This window comes from Acomys minous (assembly GCF_964271855.1).
Source record: "Acomys minous genome assembly, chromosome: 1".
NCBI classification, from domain to species: domain Eukaryota; kingdom Metazoa; phylum Chordata; class Mammalia; order Rodentia; family Muridae; genus Acomys; species Acomys minous.
Genome location: NC_140483.1, coordinates 184,248,961 through 184,268,399, shown reverse-complemented (window position 1 = coordinate 184,268,399; position 19,439 = coordinate 184,248,961). Strand labels below are relative to the sequence as shown.

At 46.5% G+C, this 19,439-nt stretch overlaps 1 protein-coding gene across 7 annotated transcripts in view; it reads right to left on the bottom strand.

The window, feature by feature from the left end:
* FGGY (FGGY carbohydrate kinase domain containing) overlaps positions 1-19,439 on the bottom strand; it is a 375,878-nt gene that overhangs the window by 338,786 nt on the left and 17,653 nt on the right. For all 7 annotated transcript variants that reach the window (XM_084784087.1, XM_084784089.1, XM_084784093.1 and 4 more), the window contains exons 2-4: positions 16,238-16,452; positions 6,972-7,083; positions 1,818-1,969 (exon numbers count right to left, since the gene is read on the bottom strand). In XM_084784087.1, coding sequence (XP_084640213.1) covers positions 1,818-1,969; positions 6,972-7,083; positions 16,238-16,438 — 465 coding nt within the window. In that variant the 5' untranslated portion in view covers positions 16,439-16,452. The remainder of the gene's footprint in view (positions 1-1,817; positions 1,970-6,971; positions 7,084-16,237; positions 16,453-19,439) is intronic.

The following is a 19,439-nucleotide window of genomic DNA, read 5'->3' as shown; positions in this document are numbered from 1 at the left end:
TGGAAAAACAGCACATGTGAAAAATAAAAAAATCCTAAGAATAGATGTTCTTAGGAAGTTACAAATAACGCAGTCTTAACTGGAAATTAATTCTTTTCTGCTGATCTCAACAGCATGACGGTAAGGGGCAGATCTCTGGACAGCTCTCAGGCTCATCTGAACACAGGCCCATCTTCCCTGCGCTCTGAGCCGGACTCCACGCAGCTCTTCCTCTGCGCTCCACCTGGGCCTTGTCTTGAGGTAACCTTTAAGAACAGGCTGTCACCCTCGCTCCTGCCCCATTGAAGCGGTATTCTTCCTGAAGCAAGTCTAATACCGGACGGAGTGAGATGGAACTTGGAGCATGGTAGCAGGCTTTAAACCCTGGCTGTACCATGCCTTTGATAAAATCAGATGTTCTCCTGTCTCACTGCCCATGTTGGATGCGGGCAGAACTTAGTAGGTGCTTATGGAACCCACAGCGAGTGGCAACACACAGCAGGCCTGTATTCCAATGTGTGCTTTAGCACATTTCAGCTGAGTATTAAAACTGCTCTGATCCAACTTTCCCGCTGCATATATAAAAGAAGGGGGCGGGGCTGCACCAAGAAGGCCTTTTTCCACAGCGCTCCACTGCCGAGGGTAGAGGGAATTTGATTCTCAAAATTCTTGACTCCTGACCATTTTCAAACTCAGCAACCACAGAAGGCTGTCTGCAGATTTACATTGGCATGACAGATAGCAAGCCAGGCCTGCTTTGATATCTGTGGCCCTCCTGTTGCCTCGCTGCTGGCTTCATGTCCCCAAGGCTGGAGCACCTTCCCAAATCCCTTTGCTCTACCCACCTCCACATACTGTCTGCATAACTGATGACTCATGCGTCCTGAAACCCTGAGCCAGTAATGAATCACACCAACTCTTGCTCATTTGAAGGATTCTCTGAGCAGCAGACCACCTAGAGGTTTCAAGTCCCTGAGGTTCCCAGAGGAGGTGAACTCTCTCACCCATCCATCTCTGGTGGGAGCCATTAAGCTGACATCACTATTTTCCACACTTCATAAAGAAGTGCTAACATCTGGAAATGGAAACCACCTGCCAGAGCTTCGGCCAAGATCACCGCATCGCTGCAAGGCAGGGAAACTCACGGGCAGGTAAAACGGGAGAGAGATATCTTGAATGTCAACAATGACAAAGATGACTAATTTGGGGCTAACAGTGTGTACACCAGGAGGGCTCTGGTCAGAAGGACTAGACTTAAACCCCAGCCCTGCCACTTTCTAATTGGCAATTATCCTCTGAACTTTGGCAGAACACAGTATATTAAGAGAACTGGTTTTGGAGCCAAGGGGTCCCAAGCTCAAATCCTGGCTTTCCTGCATACTCACCGCATCACTTACGGTGATGTGGTTCCTCTTAGTAAACTTAAGTTTTCTAATCTACAAAACAGAGACACTCTGCTATAAGAAAAGAAAAAAAAAAACGCTTGGGCATGATAATGCCTGCCTGTAATGCTAGCTCTCAGAAAGTGAGGTACGACCTTTACTTTAAGGTGAGATGGGGCAGGGGGCAGAGGCTGTCTCAAAACAGCCTACTGCAGAGGGTGATGGGGTTCAAGAGATTATATGCAAAGTACTTGGCATCTGTGTATGAAAAAGAATGATTAACTGCACCCTAAACAAGAAGATGGGCTCAGCCTCCTCAGGCTGCCGGGCAAGATCAAACACTGCCACAAGAGATGGGCTCAGCCTCCTCAGACTGTCTGGGGAAGACCAAACACTGCCACAGTGAGGGAACACCTCCTTCACTGCTGGCGCCCTTCCACAACCCCACACACTCACCTCCTTCAGCCACAGGAGCTTTGGGGCCTGCATCTCCACAGACATCACACCTCCCACATACTGGAGGACACCATGCTTGGTCTCGTTGATCCTGCGAACCTGGCTGACCGCTCGATGGTCCAGCCACATAATAACGTTTCGAGAGCAATCCCCTAGAAGACATGAGAGAAACAGACCAATAGACGTGTCATCTTCTCATTCTAGTCCAAGGGAACAATGATGTATCCCAGGCAGAAACACTACACAACTTCTACTGTAAATTCACGTATCAGAAATGAACAACCTGGAAGTGGGGGAGATGACTCAGTGGGTAAAGGCACGTGCCACCAAGCTGATGACCTGAGCTTGACCCCCAGAACCCACATGGTAGAAGAAGAGAACTCACTTCAACAAGTTGTCTTCTGACAGCTACACATGTCATAAGTGCCTGCACACACACACACACACACACACACACGCGCGCACGCGCACGCACGCACTAATGTAAATGTAAAATAAATTTAAAGTGAAAGTATACAGCAAGGCTGTGAGGAGCCTATTCTCAAGCCTTTTGTTGTAACGCCAACAGTATGTTCCTTCACCATAACCCCAGGGTTAAAAGTCATTCATACACACAAACCCACATTCATGGACACACCACACACACACACACACACACACACACACACACACATACACACACACAATATCTTTAATAAAATATTAAAACTGGTTGATAGCTGTCAGCCAATTGTCTTACCATTACTACATCATCACTCATTTATATTGTGTTACCGTTCATTCCCCACAACTTCTTCCCTTCCTTTCGCAGCCCTCTAGTTGAGAAAAAAGCCTATGGCATATGGCTACGGTACGGCTTTGTCTGAGTAGTTGTCACCTTTACATACAGACAAGCATTTTGAGAGTACATATTTTACAGTTACACAGGGCATTTACATCCTATTTTCAATTTTTCCAATCAACAACTGAATTTAAAAAATGCGTTCACTTCAGGGTGTGCTTCTCATTCTGCTGGCTGGTTTAGTGCATGGCAAACACATGAGTTTTGAATAGGAGTGCCGACTCAAGTTGCAGAGGAAGGTAAAGTTTATTCACTTAGCTCCCTGGCTCCAGGGTCCACGTCTGTACAATGGAGACACCAGTGCCTTACCTGAGAGCACAGAGAGACTAGCTGAAATCCACCACGTGCTAACTAGAGACAGTGCACAGCGAGGCACGCACAGCTAGTCCCTAGCTCCTGGCTGGTCCAGGAGGAAATCATAAGGAGCCACTGACAGCCAGTTGGAAAAGGAGTCTTTATCCCTCGTGTCCTGACTCTCCCTGAGGGACCCCAGGGTCGCTAGCTGTGTCTTCCTGTCTTCCTGACTTCAGTGAATTCATGGCAGAGTGCACAGATGGACAGGCCCTTTTCCTTTTACCACCTCTGACGTCTCTTGTTCTACTTCGCTTTCTGTTGCTATGACAAACACCCATGACAGAAAGCAGCTTGGGGAAGGAGAAGATCTGTTCGGCTGACATGCCCTGATCACAGTCAGTGAGTGAGGTAAGCCAGGGCAAGCATGGAGCTGCTCCGCTCGCTGCTGGCTTTCCACGGTGTGCTCAGCTACCTCTCTCACGCCTTCCATTTCACCTGCACAGAGGCGGCATTGCCCACAGTGAACCAGGCCCTCCCACATCAACCAACACTCAGAAAGCTGCCACACAGACACGTCTCCAGGCCACCCTGACGAAGGCATTGACTCAGTTGAGGTTCCTACTTCTCAAGTGACTCTAGATTCTGTCACGTTGACAAAAGCTAGCAAGCATCTACATCCCAGGACTCGGTGTGGAGAAACCAGATGACCACCTAGGATATCACCTGTGCAAAGCCACTGGGACCCAGGCATGACACGTGCCCGCCATTCTCACACATAAATTCAATGGTGAAATAACTATAGAATTATGCATGTTGCTAATAACTGGTGTTTAATGTGTCTAAGTATCACCTAAGCCCTGTGCTCTTCATTTCACTCAGATCCCCTTAGTTAATCTGCAAAACTACCCTCCGCTAACCGTGGTCCTGAGTTTGCAGTGGCAACAAAGACGTTTCCAGATGGCAGCTAGGAAGTGCTGTAAAACCAGAGCTGTGTGGAGAACAAGTAAACTGGAAAAGGCACTACACAGCACAGAGTGAATAAATAAATGCCCTAGCAGGGAGATTTTAGAGCCCTATCCATACTGTCCTCACTGCAGATGTGAACACAGCACACGTGTTTATGTGCAGCAGTTACAGTGGTCATGTGGGAAGCCCTGAACTGCAGAGAGTATTTTTTTTTTCTTAAAAAAAGAAAAAAAAAAACATCTCTTTCAAATTTGCCTAAATTTCTTTTTTATTCTAAAAAGTATCTAAGAGTCTATTATGTAATTTTATTTTTTGTATTGTTTTTTGGGGTTTTTTTTTTTTTTTTTGGTTTTTCGAGACAGGATTTCTCTATGTACCCTTGGCTGTCCTAGACTCACTTTATAGACCAGGCTGGCCTCGAACTCACAGAGATCTGCCTGCCTCTGCCTCCCGAGTGCTGTATTTTTTATATCTTAAAACTAATTCTTAATGAAATATAATCAACCTAAAAAGATACGTAAGAAATCACAAAGTATAGAAAATGAAATGAAGGCCTTGCACAGAAACTTTAAGAGGCATTTTCATGCACACTGTATAACGGAATTGCTGCGGGCTGGGATTCTCAGGCCAAGGAGCACAAGCTACAAGGATGACATTCCAGGCCTCTGCAGAAGCATCAATGCTTCCCTATGTGCACAGGTGCACAGGCATGCTGGGTGGGAGTAGCTGGGTGAGGAGCTTGAGTGTCTGGCGTGCAGAACTGCTTTAAGACAGAAGCACCTGTCGCTAAACTTCCAACGGTGGTAACACGAAACAACAGCTGCTGCCACTCTGCCAGCTACTACAGCCAGAGCAATATGCTGAAAATTGAATATTCATTATAATTCCTTTGTCACTGTAGATGAAAACTAGGAGGTTAATCTTCTTTAGCTCTCCTAGAAAGCCACACTTAGAGGAGTCAAGTGCAAGTCTGTCCAGTCTGTCATTGCTTCTACATTCCAGGCACAAGAAAGTGACCATGCTCTGCCCCTCAGAAGATGCATGCATTTGAGAGGGAAACTTCTGTGAGGACAGTGACTATCAGGACAGAGTGCTTGCCGTGGGAACACAGCTTAGAGGAGTCTCCCATGAGCTGAGGCTGGGGCTGCACACACACACACACACACACACACACACACACACACACACACACACACACATTTAATTCTGAAAACCCCTGTTCACTGCTCAGCAGTGCTAGGGGAAAAGGAGGAAAGGGACACAGCAGACACAACACAGACCCAAGAAAGAGGACACACTTTAAGGGACTTTGACGACATTCCAGAGAGCAGAATTCGAGCTACAGAGCCACCTTACAGAGCTGGGTGTTCACCTTCACTCACGATACACACATTTAAACTTTTGAACACTGCACTCAAGATGCATTCCTAGCACACAGTTTAAAAAAACAGTAATAATAAATCTGTAGAACACAAACATCTAAATATTCAATTATTGTTTCATGCAACAACATAGGTTGAAATTCCTTTCACAACCTACAGTTATCACCACTGAGTGCTAGGTCCCCAAAACTTCCCTAAGGGGACAGTCAGAATTAGGCTTGGGTATTGAACCAGGAGCCTGCAGGGGGAGAAAGAAAAGTAATTGGCTGAGTGACCTTCTAAGCAAAAAGGATGTATTTAAAAAGCATATAGTGGGACTATTTACCCTACAATGATGCTTGCTGTTCTTAAACTGTTGTACTTAGCTTCTGTTGGCTTTTCATCTTTCAGTTAACATCTAAAAACAGCCACACATTTGCTAGTCTTGTGAGTTTGGTTTTAATGGGTTTCAGGGTTATCTGTGTGCAATCAAGTCTTAGACCCCACCTTGCAGGTAGAAAAAGGTTTTCAGAACACTTTAAAATTCTAATTTCATTTTCGAGCACAACCTAGTCCACATCAGATAAAATCTACCTTAATAGAATCCATTGGAAGTCAAGAAGGTGTTGAGGAGTTACGTGAGCTGAGTGCAGTTAAAGAATGGGTATATTCTAATATTTCAGGTAGAATACAGTCATTTCACTCACACAGTTGCCACTGATCTGTGCTTTTAATAGAATGCCTTGTTTGTTTGTTTGTTTGTTTGTTTGTTGTTTTTCAAGACAGGGTTTCTCTGTGTAGCCTTGGCTGTCCTGGACTCACTTTCTACACCAGTCTGGCCTCAAACTCGCAGAGATCTGCCTGCCCCCGCCTCCCCGAGTGCTGGGATTACAGGCGTGCCCCACCGCTAAGAGAGCACCTTTACCAAGCCTGTCCACAATGCGAAGCAGCAGGGCACTGGGCAGGAGATGCAGGCTTTAGGAAAGAGCAGTGGTCTCCATTGCAAAGGGCACCTCTAATATTTTAACTACCCATTCACCTGGCCCTGGACATTCGCCCAAAATACTATGGAGACCAAGACTGATAAAAATAAAGCCTGTGGTGGTTAGCGCTAATTATCAACTTGACAAAACTCGGAATCACCCGGGAGGTAGACCTTTAGCTTGCCAGTGAGGGGCTTTCTTAACTGGGTTAGTTAGCGTGGGAAGGTCCACCCTGAATGTGGGCATGGATGGCTGTAGAGGGTGACAGGGTGGCAGAGGGAGGGACGCGGCATGTACACACACTCGCTGCTCTCTTCTTCTGGTTGCAGACACAAAGTGATGAGCTGATTCAAGCTCCTGCGGCCATGACTTCCCTGCCTCCACGTCACACGGAACTGTGAGCTAAAGTGAACTCTCCTCCCATTAGATGACGCCTGTTGGAGAATTTCACTGTCAAAGCCGAATAAATATATAAAAAATGCAACCCCAAGCCAACTACATACACATTGAAATGAGCCTTGTGAATGGTAGCTTTTGAAAAGATGTCCCCCTGACACTAATACTCAGGAAGAATTACAAAGAAAAGATGTATTTTAGTAGACCAGACAGTACGCACTCCTTGAAATTTAGGATTCTTGGCTTTTAAAGTCCTAAACATGAGACTTTCTCCTACAGCAGCCTGAGGAGGAAAGGATGAGGGCAGTCCTACCTTCATGGTTCACCGGTAAAGGATGAAACTCTTTATCCAAGACAACCAGAGAGCACGTGGCGTCAAACCCAAGTCCTCGGATTCGGTGTGCATCAATCCCTTCAACAACTTTCTGTTTTAAAATCAAGCAAACAGAACCATAAGTAACAACACAGGCTCTTAACCCTTGAAGACAAGTCACCACTAGAAGGAAATGAATGCAAAAAGATTTCAATTGCATAACACATGTCATAGAAAAGCTTAGCACCACCGTTTAAGATAATTCTTCATCATGTAATGCTGCATGTTCAAAAGTCAGGGTGGGGTGTCCACCAGTGGAACCCCACAGCTGTGATCCTATATGAAGTATGCTGACAGGGAAGTGACTCCTGGAGGAAGTCTACCGCCGCAGGCTTTCTTCAGGGAAAGCGATATAGAGCAGTGGCTCGAGGGTTAAGAGCACGTCCTGCTCACTGGGTTCAATTCCAAGCACTCACATAGCCATCGGTTAACTCCAGTCCCAGGGGACCAGACTCACTCTTCTGGCCTCTGCAGGCACAAGGCATGAACATGGTACATGAAGACAGATTTGGGCAAAACACTCATACACGTAGAAATAAAATTGTTAGAAATTCTTTTTTTAGAAATCTTATACTTGAGCTCAAGACATGGCTCAGTGGTAGCGTACCCGCATCAAACACACACGGCCCTGAGTTCAAGCCCAATGCTGAAAAACAAAAAAAAAGTTTTATGATGAAACAAACTGAAACCTTTGATCCATGATGTCACAAAAATGTCTGAGATTTAAAAACAGTCTTTTGACATTCAAAAAAATTTAATATCACCAAAATACTAAAGGATCCTATAAATTAATAAGAGAAGCACGAGCAACCTAACTGGAAATAATACCAAAGGTCGAAGGGTATGAAATGTTCCAATTTTACTACAATAAATCAATGTAAATAAAATAGCAATTTTTGCTTCTGACATTAGTGAAAATGTTACAGATTAGTTGTATATAGCAGTGGCTCCGCCCTCTGGGAGGCTCTATGACGAGATTATGGTTAATTAAATTGACTTAGTGAAAAGAAGGAGGAAAAGGAAAAAGGGAGCAGAAGACAGAAAAGCAGAAAGAGGACTAGCTGGAGAGATAAAGGGGCGGGGCAAGGGAGGGCAAAGGAGTAGCATCATCAAAATATAGTATGTGCCTGCATGAAAATGTCACAATAAAACCCGTTAGTGTCCATAATTAATATAAGCCAATAAAAAAATTTTTTTAATTTAGAAGTAACCCTTCTCGAATATTATATCATATTGAAAATCATATTATAGCAATGTAATTACTGAGCACCAATTTTAGGAAGTAATTTGATAGTGCCTATTAAAATATATTTATAACTACTAGCTTAGCAATATCACTTTTTGGAACCTAGCTTAGAAAATCATGACCTTAAGTAAATAAAGTCATATATAAGATGGCTAATTTGCAGCACTGCTAACAATATATTTGAAAACACAATAAATTATCTTTATCAAATAAATCATGCTGTATGTATACAATGGAATACTATACAGAAACTAAAAAGAAATATAAAGAAGACATTTCTGGGCATAATAGTGGGATTAAAGGCAAAGCTGTGTGCCATCTCTGCCTAATGGGCTTTGCTACTTTTAATAATGAGTGTGTGCACACAAGTGTGGACAACGGATCCCCTGGAGCTGCAGTGTGAGCAGCCTGTGTGGATGCTGGGAACTGAGCTCAGTCCTCTGCAAGAGCAGCAAGCACTCTTAGCCACTGAGCCATCTCTCCAGAGACAGCAAATCTCCCTAGCAAAAGAAAATATACTAATGGATAAAATCATCAATTATAGCCATTTGAAGGCTATAGAAATTGATCAAAGCTAGATAGTAAATTGAGAAGCATTTTTTTTTGGAAAAATGATATTTGTACTTAAAAAATATAAAATGAAAATTTAACTCCAGGTCTAAGTGGTTTCTCTGGGGGAATTTATAAGATATTCAAGGAGGAACCATTACCAATGTCAGACATTTAGAATAGAGCAAAGGGGAGAGCGTGCCCACCAAACCCTGCATGGCCAGCAGTGCCTTGACATCAATGGGAAAGACAATAAAGGGTAACTACAGAAGAGTACTTGTCACTGCACAGGTATAACAATGTAACAAAGTACAAACAAACCTTGAATTCGCATTATATATTATGACCATGTGCGATTACCCCAGAATTTGCAAGATTTAATGAGTTAACACCATTAATTAATGTTAGATATAAATTAACAGAAAATAGCACAAATATAAAAAGTATAATCTCAAAATACTGGAAACCCTCAAAACAAAGATGAATTTTTTTAAAAAGCAGAATGAAATTCATACAAACAAGAACAAATCACCAGGAAAACCCAGAGCTAATGTAATACCTCACAGTAAGATGCATTACTGTCCCCATAAGGCACAAAATAAAGACAGACCCTCTTAGCACTTCTACCCAACCTGTGCTAGAGTTCATGGCCAGTGAAATAGGGCAAGGAAAATAAATTAAAGACAAACAAGTTAGAAAAAAGCTAATAGCATTTCTTTATAGATGATATGATTTCACGTACTAAAAATATTGAAAACTATCTTTAAAAAAAAAACTACTACAGGAGCCTCTGGAGACGGGTTAAGAACAATTGCTGCTCTTGTAGAGGACCTGACTTCAGTTCTGAACCCCTGCATTGCTGTGATTCACAACTGCTTGCAACTCTAGCTCCAAGGAGATCTGATGCCTCTGGCTTCCAAGGGCACAGCACCCATGTGCACCTACCCACCACACACACACACACACACACACACACACACACACACACACACACACACAATCTTTTAGAAGCCACTAGAATTAATAATGAAATCTAATAGAATCACAGGATTGAGAGTTAATAAATAAAAATGAATTGTATTTCTACACAGTAGCCACTAACACATCAAAAATAAAATTAAGAAAACAATCGTATTTATAAGAACATAAAATTATTCAAGATCAAGGCAGAGGCTCTGTCAACCTCCTCCCCGTGACTCAATTGACTCAGGAACGTGCCAGAAGAAGGGGCAGAAAGAACGTAATATGAGGAGGAGTGCGGTGGAATGCTGTCCTTCAACATGGCGTGGCACTCACACTCACGAAATCACAGCAGTTTGGAATCCTGTATAAGATGGAGCCTATCAATATACTCATGAGACCCGCATGCATCCTTCTTCGAGGGCTGGATGCTGACAGGATGCTCATTCCCAGCTCTGGGAGGCGGCCCTACACCCAGGCGCATGCGCACAGCACTAACAGGGCCCGGAATTATGAACAGGAGGAGGAGGAGGAGGAGGAGAAGGAGGAGGAGGAGGAGGAAGGACTAATGAAGATGGGAAGGGGAAATACTTGAGGGGGGGTTGGGGGGGTGGAAGGATGGCGTGGCAGGCACACACAGCCCTGCCTGTCTTTTATGTATGTGCTTCTGGACGTCTGAATGCAGATTTCCGTGTTTATATAGCAAGCGCTTTATCTGAGCCATCTGCCCACCTCCCTGGACTTGGAGGTTGGAATTCATCTTAAAATGCAGAGCTTTGCCCTACTGGGACTATTAGACTTACAACCTAGGATCCCATTTCTTAGTATTTAATATGCACCACAAAAGAGCTACACATACTCACTACAGATTCCCAACAAAGGCAGTATTCTATTTTTGAAGTAATATTAGCAACATATATTCAAATGTTGTCATATATGAAACATTTACTATGCCATGTGCTTTATTTATTTTCTTGAATTTAATCCTTACGAAGTACACTCAAAGAAAAACGTAATACATTATGCACTTGTGGCCACATGGGGCAACCATCAGTGAACCAGCAGGCCCTACAATGTCCCAGTTGCATGGCTCTGTTGGCCCCTGTGCCCAGAGTGCACATAACTGGGTTCATCCGTGGTCCACAGCCTGCAGTCAGCCAAAAGAGTAAGTCTGAGAAAATAAGGGTGACTTAATGAAAGCCCAGAGCAGGCAGCACAGGACACAGTGTCCATCGCCCGCTTCTTGGTTTGAACTGGACCACTTTTGTTCTCATCTCAGTCTTTCTCAGTCATGGTTTCCTGGAAATAAGGGAAACCCACAGGGGAAGACTGCAGGCCCTGGGGGAGCCGGTGCAGCCCATGTAAAGATGGAAAGCCTACCCAGTACTACATTGCTTACATCTGGTTAAGATGTTTATGCTCAAAGAACAGCACATTCTCTGCTAGGTGAGCACAAATACAAATGAGAGGCAAAGAGGAAGCAACAGCAAACTGAGAACTCAAATGCTCGTGAGGACTTATGTGTGTGACTTTCTACTAAGACCAAGGTTAATGGTTTCTTGACTATTTTATGAATGCCACCTGAGGCTTACAGAGCCCTGGATTCAAATCACAGCTTTTCAGTGATGACATCTCCATGTCTCCAGTTCTGCAAGGGGTTACTCACAGGAAATTGGAAAAAATAATAGCACTACGCATTAGGTCTGACTTAGATAGCTCGCCTTGCAAGGACATGCCTTACAAACATTCCTCTCCACACCAGGGGACACTCCCTCCCCCACTTTCCCCTTCTAGCCTATCCCAGAGAGCTGCTTTCAGGGCCGCATTATCACAAGGCCTCTGGGACTTGGCCATGAAATCTTATTTATAGTCTTGTTAGTGAGAGAAGAAAGCGTAGTAAACTCACTCCAGCAATCCAGCAGAAACAGATTCACAGCACTAGAGACAAATAACATCATTCTTCTAAAGAATTTCCAGGGTTGGCGTTTGCTGCAGCCTCATTTGGGAAATTGATCCATGTCTAACTACTGTCAACTGGCAGCTCTGGAGAGGCAAACAAGAATTTGGAGAAGGGACTGCGCATCTTTTGTTCTTACTGTGGCTTCAATCCTGCACATGATTTAAAGTCATCAAGGTCCGCCATATTGGGTGTGGCTGCAGCATTCCTAAGAAACACACACACTAAGAATTGGAGTGTGTAGATCTAGTTTTAAATTCACCTCTGTGTAGAGTAAGGGCCAAAGCCTGGGGCATCATGGACAGAACCCAGCTCACAGCAGAGGTCCATGAGGCTGGTACTATATTCTTTCAAATACAGGCTGGAATGTCTTTGTCAGTCGCACAGGCATGCATGGAGCTATAGAACCCAGTGGCCTGGGGTCCCATCACCCCATTATCTGCACAATCCACTCCTTCACTCAGTTGGTCCTTAAAAAGCATAATCAAGCCCTTTTAGGTCAGCTGCGTTTATGCAGGTATTAGGGAAACAATGGAGGGCAAATTTTTTTCTCTGAACCTTGCTCTTTAAGAGACTACATTTTAGCCTAGGTAAATAGCCAATGAGTCAAATAATGACAGAGTGTAGATATACCCAAAGCCCTGGTCCAGAGGATGGTGATGGCGTAGCACTCAGAGAAAGAATAGGAAGGTTACCAAGATGAGACTTGATAGGCTGTGACCATATGGTGGGGGAGGAGGTCCCCTTATGTCACAGACCTAAGGGATGGGAATAGGGTGACAGAGGGAAGAATGGGAGGGGACAAGCAAGGGGAAAATTTGAGCTGAGTAATCTGAATAAATTTATTTTTAAAAAGGAAAAAAAGGGGGGAATGGAACCTTGAAAAACCACTTTCAAGAATAAACAACCGACTGACCGTGTGAAACCTGGGCAGCGCTCATAGAAGGGATGCAGGGATGGAAAACATCCAGTCCTGGATCGGACCTAATGTAGTGGTGTGCACTGGGGCCTCTTGGCGGACCTAGTGTAGTGGTGTGCACTGGGGCCTCTTGGCGGACCTAGTGTAGTGGTGTGCACTGGGGCCTCTTGGCGGACCTAGTGTAGTGGTGTGCAGTGGGGCCTCTTGGCGGACCTAGTGTAGTGGTGTGCACTGGGGCCTCTTGGCGGACCTAGTGTAGTGGTGTGCAGTGGGGCCTCTTGGCGGACCTAATGTAGTGGTGTGCAGTGGGGCCTCTTGGCGGACCTAATGTAGTGGTGTGCAGTGGGGCCTCTTGGCGGACCTAATGTAGTGGTGTGCAGTGGGGCCTCTTGGCGGACCTAATGTAGTGGTGTGCAGTGGGGCCTCTTGGCGGACCTAATGTAGTGGTGTGCAGTGGGGCCTCTTGGCGGACCTAATGTAGTGGTGTGCAGTGGGGCCTCTTGGCGGACCTAATGTAGTGGTGTGCACTGGGGCCTCTTGGCGGACCTAATGTAGTGATGTGCACCGGGGCCTCTTGGCGGACCTAATGTAGTGGTGTGCACTGGGGCCTCTTGGCGGACCTAGTGTAGTGATGTGCACTGGGGCCTCTTGATGAAAAGCAAGAAAAGGAAAGGAAGACACTTCCATTTATGACAATGGTCCTAGCATTCTTCTACCAGCTGAAGCTCTCAGGTCCCCCTGTCTCCTCCACTGCGACCACGCCCATAAGATCTTCCTTCCTTCAACCTCTCACCTCCTCTCCATTTGTCCCTGTGCAAAATTCTGATCCTGGCAATAGTCAAAGGCAAGAAGATGTTCTAGGCAGAGAAAGGTCTCTCTCCAAGTTGCTCTATGTCCGCTCACAGGACAGGGAATGGGGAATGGAACAGAGAGCTAGGGGCACATCAAGAATGGCCCAGACTGGGAGAAGCACCCTATAATACCTCTGACTGCGAGCAGGGGCCATAGGGAGGGGCTGAGGCTGGAGGGGGGGGGCTGAAGGAGGGCCTGAGACCTGCCTTTGAGTCACCTTAAGACCCCTTCTTCCGAACTACTTCAAAGCCTTCTTGTTTCACCTTCATGGGAAGAAAAACAACGATTGCTGTGACGACAAGATGAAGTGGTAGGCACACAGTATTGGGCAGAGCACACAGAACAGGATTAATAAGCAAGGAATGTAAGCTCCCATCATCGCTGCCTTGTCATTATCACTGTTGTTTCTGTTGTTATTAACTTGACCAAGGGAAAAATAATCTCCGAGGAGATTTTCTTTTTTTAAGGAGAAGAAACGAAAACAGGAAAAATGAAGTTCACAATTGCTCTCAGCTTCCCAGAGTCACTGAGGAAGCAAAGACAGGCCAGGGTAGAAGAGACACTAGCCCTTCACCTAGACCAGTGCTTTTCATGTCTTCCAGAGAAAGAGCCATGGCCAGAGGGAGCAGGTGAGCATCCCCAAGAGGTGCCATGGCCAGAGGGAGCAGGTGAGCATCCTCAAGAGGTGCCATGGCCAGAGGGAGCAGGTGAGCATCCTCAAGAGGGAGCAGGTGAGCATCCCCAAGAGGCGCCATGGCCAGAGGGAGCAGGTGAGCATCCCCAAGAGGTGCCATGGCCAGAGGGAGCAGGTGAGCATCCTCAAGAGGGAGCAGGTGAGCATCCCCAAGAGGCGCCATGGCCAGAGGGAGCAGGTGAGCATCCCCAAGAGGCGCCATGGCCAGAGGGAGCAGGTGAGCATCCCCAAGAGGTGCCATCCCCTTGCTCTTGCGCTTCTAGTATTTCATCCCAGAAACCCTTTCTCCTGGCTCTACTCACCCTGCGACCACCACAGGCAGCAATGGCTGCTCAACCCCTGACACTGCTGGAACCTTTCCTACACTTTAATTCGTTTCATCATCACAACAATCTTATCAAGCTGGGGACTCTTACTAATCTTATTTTATTGAGAAGGAAACTGAGCAAGAAATGGTACGGAGTCCAGGATCACAAGCTACACAACGCCAGCACGGGGAATCCCACCCAGACAGTCAGCTGCAGAACGCACAAGCACACCTCCCCCTAAAAGCTCCCCCTCACATGAGGTTCTGCACAAACACATCACACCCCAGCACGACACCACACTCCACACATGACCTGAGAGATGTGGCCTGAGGCCCATGGGCTTTCTGTAGTTCCACTGCCGTGAGAGGCATGGCTGAGCACTAATGCACTGCATCTCTGTGGCTATCAGGGCTGACACAAAGGATGAGCTGGCCACCACTGGTAGATGATTAAAGTCTGCCATTAAACCAAGCTCTGCTGGAGTGGATCTGCTCTAAGGGAGCTCTTCACCAGGGAACAACATTTTCTTCTTGACAACTTCCTTAATGGCAAGAATGTTAGAAGAACAAAAGAGACCCCAGGGCAAAGAGCAGAAGATTTTCATGGCAGCAGGGACTGGGAGCCGGGAGAGAAGAGGAAAATTAAACAGGCAGAGGAAGAGATGGCCCCTCTTCTATTTCTGAGAGTGCTTGGGTGGACCAAGCCACCTCTCTGTGGTTTTCTCTGGGGCACTAACAGCTGCCCAGAGCTCATCAAAGTTTAACCAGACCAATCAATACAGAAAAAAAATGGGGGACTGTCCAGCTGAAAATTACCAAGCACCTCATGAATATTTAAGGACCACAACCAGAAACAGGGAGAAGGAACAGAACTCGGGGTTTCATTTTTCCCCTTTTGGGGGTGAGGAGGGGGATAAAAGAATGTCTGTTGTTAATGAGCATCAAAATATAAAGTCATACTAATAGCAGAGACGTCACGTGCAAACTAGTGGCAGCCGCATTACTGCCTTCCTTAAGCCAGCAAGCCCAGCCTTAGGACAGCCCACTCAAGATGAGCACATGTGGGGCTCATACGAAAATGCCCAGCTCTCTTAGAGCATGCCATGATAGTCTGCCCCTGTGGCTTACCCTTGTTCTTTCTCCTACCCACAATACAGTGCCCCTCGTGTGTCCAATGGGGAGGGTACAAAGCTCATTGTTAATAGGAATCAGACATTAGTGCCTTGCCCTGCAACTGCCAGTCATTAACAACTAAGTCCTACCTGACTTGGGGTCAGCTGACCAGCACTCCCCTTCCATTTCTTCCCAATGAGAATAAAATGGGGGCAGCAGTAATATTAGCTATAGGGCAGTCATGCAGGTCCGTCCACAGTGTGGACTGACACACCAGCGTACATAGAGACACACTGGGTGCTGCTATGAGTCTCCCTTCCTCATTCCCACGTCTCAGCCTGCTGAGACCTCTACGCTGTCTTCTCCACACCCATGGCCTCAGGGTCAGCTCCAGCTATGTGAAGCTGCAGCCGTCCTCCCAGCATATCTCAGCTGTCTGTCACTCTCAGTACAAAGAATATTTGCTTCTGAAAAGCAAGGCCTGCATCACCCAGCAAAGCTGCAACTCCCAGCTCTGCGCCTCAGGTCACCCTAACACAGTGTACACACACAAAACTGCTGAGAAGGAGGAGCATGCGCAAGGAAGGGACGCCACAGCTGGGCTCTCACCTTTGTGACAAGGCAACACGCGGCCCAGATGTCCTCTGAGGACTGTTCATGGTGGTTGAATTGGGGCTCCCACTTCTTAATTGGCTGTTCTGCGAAAGCGAAAAGGACGCCTCTCTGGTCCACCAGAGCTGCACGGACACTCCCTGTTCCAACATCGATGCCCACATAGTAGTGACCTGGCTCCTGGTCTCCACAAGACATGGTGATCACTCCACCTATGGTGAACAAATGGAAAAGCCGTGTGAAGACTAGCAGGCCTGCTAAGACAGCCAAGAAACATCTTCAAATTGGGAAAAAAAAAAAAACAGAATCAAGTACCTACATGGGGGCTATTTGTTATTTATTTATCCTATCAAAGGTTTTATAGGTGCTGAGTGAGGTGGTCAGAAAGCAGGCGCATCTAACACATGGCATTCCATTCCTGGATGGGAGTCAGAAATTAAGCACCTAACTACATAATGACTTAAGCAAAGTTGGACCAACAAGGTGGTAATAGGAAAAGAAGATGGAGCCAAGCCAGAGATATGGAGGTTTACTCTGGGAATTTGAATTAACAAGACAGCAGCCTTGGGACCAAAAGAAGCATAATTTCCATGAGAGGAATCAAGCACATGGGAGTCTCCGCTACGCTGCTGGACCAGGCGAGACTCTAAAAGGCAAGTAGCCTCTGTTTCACTCTAGGTCCACACACCCCTAAAAGCAAATGCCCAACATGATGCTGACGCCACATTACACTGACAAGAAAACCATGTCTGGAAACAAAAGGCATTCCCCCCATTTCACTGGAGCAGCTAGGCCTGACCCCCCACACACACACACTTGGGCATCCCTGAGCTCCCTCCCTTTCCCTGCAGAGGCTTGACATAACGGTTCTGAGAAAAAGCACATATACCTCCCGGCCATCATGAGCTGACTGGGACCTGGGAGGGGACACCCAGGAGAGAGTGTGTTAGATGATCTATTTTCCTGACAGACCCCTGATGAGTTACAAGGAAACCTGACCAGAGAGCCCTTAGGAATCCCTCGGCCCTTAGGCCTGCTCACAGGATGAGCCTCAGGACCCAGAATGCTCTCACTCTCCAGACTCATGTGGGGAAGCCTCCAGTCACTAAGGTCACTGGGACCACACAGATGCCCCCCTGGTCAGCAGGGCAGTCAGAGCTCCTGTGGTCCTATGTTAACCTGAGCAGCAGTCTGCACCCTCAGTGGTCCCTTGGCCACATCACCCTTGGGAGTTCTAAAACAAGTCAGTCAGCAGATGTTCAGTTACTGCTTCCTGGATATTTACCCCCAATAAAAAAGAAAAAAGGAAAAAAAAACCAACTTCATTAAAAGTGATAGCTTCTGGCTTAACCACAATGATTTCCCATCTGTGTTTTCTCCCTGTTGGCTCTGTGGCAGGTAAAGAAGAAAATGGAGAAGCAAGGGTAATAAAGCCCACTGCCTCCCTCTAAGGGGAGCCTTGGAGGGTCCCCTGTCTCAGCAGGCAGGTCCTCCTGTCTCCCTGGCTTCCGTCCCTTGGGAGCTCATATAAACATGAGTACCAGCTTTCGGATCCATCCTTTCATTTGCTCAGCAGTGATACATTCTCCTTAAGCCAGTACCCAAAAGAGATTTTAAATGAAACAGATGCAGGCTGAGCTGTTAGTCCCATCCTCCCTGCTTTCTCTGAGTGGTCAGTGGGGAGTAGACGAAGTCAGGAGGAACGTGCACTGTTCTACATGAGTACAGCCACCTCAAGGGCCACAATACCTCAAGTGCTGTGGGCGGAAATGGCAAAGCCTCCCCTTGGTCCATAAGAAAAGGACAACTGCAGTTTCCTCCTAGATGTTTATGGCCCGAGACTGTTCCCCTCCTACCAAGACTGGCTAAACCTGCCTCCTTGGTCAGCTATAAGGAAGAGCCCCGCCTCCTCCTACAAACCACTGCAGGTGCGCCTCGCTTTGCAGCTTTGCAGGATTTCCCCATTATGAGACGCTCTTCCCATGTGCCTTAGTTGCTCCTCTGTTGCTGCAGTAAAATACTCTAAAAGACGCATCATCGTAAGGGAGAAAAGATTTATCTGACTCAGAGCTCAAGGGTCCAAACTATCATCATGATGTGAAAAATCAAGGCAGCAATACCCTGAGGCAACTGGTCCCCCTAACCCACAACTGAGAAGCAGGAAGTTAATGGAAGCACATTACTGCTCAGCAACAGGTCCACGTGCACATGGTCCAGGATCCCAGACAGGGAGTGGTGTCATTCATGATGGGCAGTCTTCTCACCTCAACTAACACAAGCTGATCCCCACAGGCATGCCCAGAGGCCAATCGCCTAGGTAACTTTAGGTTCTGCCAAGCTGACAGAGGTGACAACCATCACACCACAGACCCAAGAATGCCAACAGCATCTGCTCTTACCAAAAGCTTTGTAAGACTATTCCAAACTTGAAGAGAATCTAGAAAATAAGTTAGGGGATAAAGAATCTCGACAAGCCGCCTGCCTCGCTCACAGCAGCACTCTGCCTTCTTCCTACGCCCCCAACCCCGAGGCAAGAGAGAGAGTGTCTCAAGAAAACTCGGAACTTGATTTCCACTCGCCAGCTGTGGGCTTTCTGTAGGTCTGGATTCTGAATCTAGCAAAAGAGCCTCACCTCAGGAAAGCCCTCACCTTATGGAGAAAGTCACAGAATAGCCATTACAGTCAACTCAAACTGTACACCCTTGTCTCCACGCGACAGCCAGTGCCTGCAACAAAGTAAGAACTCAGCCGACCCTTGGGACCCAGAGAATGAACTGGGTATCATAAGAGCCGATCATTAGGGAAGAATAAAAGGTGCCTGCTGGCTTTGTGGCTGACATTCTGCTAGGTCTCTGACACTGCTACTTCTGATCCTGAAAACCACCGAAGAAACTATTACCATCCTCGTCTTGTTGACCAGTCCTAGCTGAGTGAGGCAAAATACTCCAATAGCTACCGCTAGGTAAGACGGTGAGTCATCCCCTCTCACTTCAAAGCCCTTCACCTGCCTTAAGATGCTCTACTGCCCTCTGATAGGCTTCCATCGCTAAGTGCTTATCCGCTGGGGACTACTGTGCTGAGATTAGCTAACTCAGGAGCTGAGCTGCCCACCTTCAAAGTCTGTCCTTCCACAAGGCCAGGGTGCATCATCCAGCTTCTCCATCTTCCATAAAATATTACCGGGATGCCTACAGCCCTC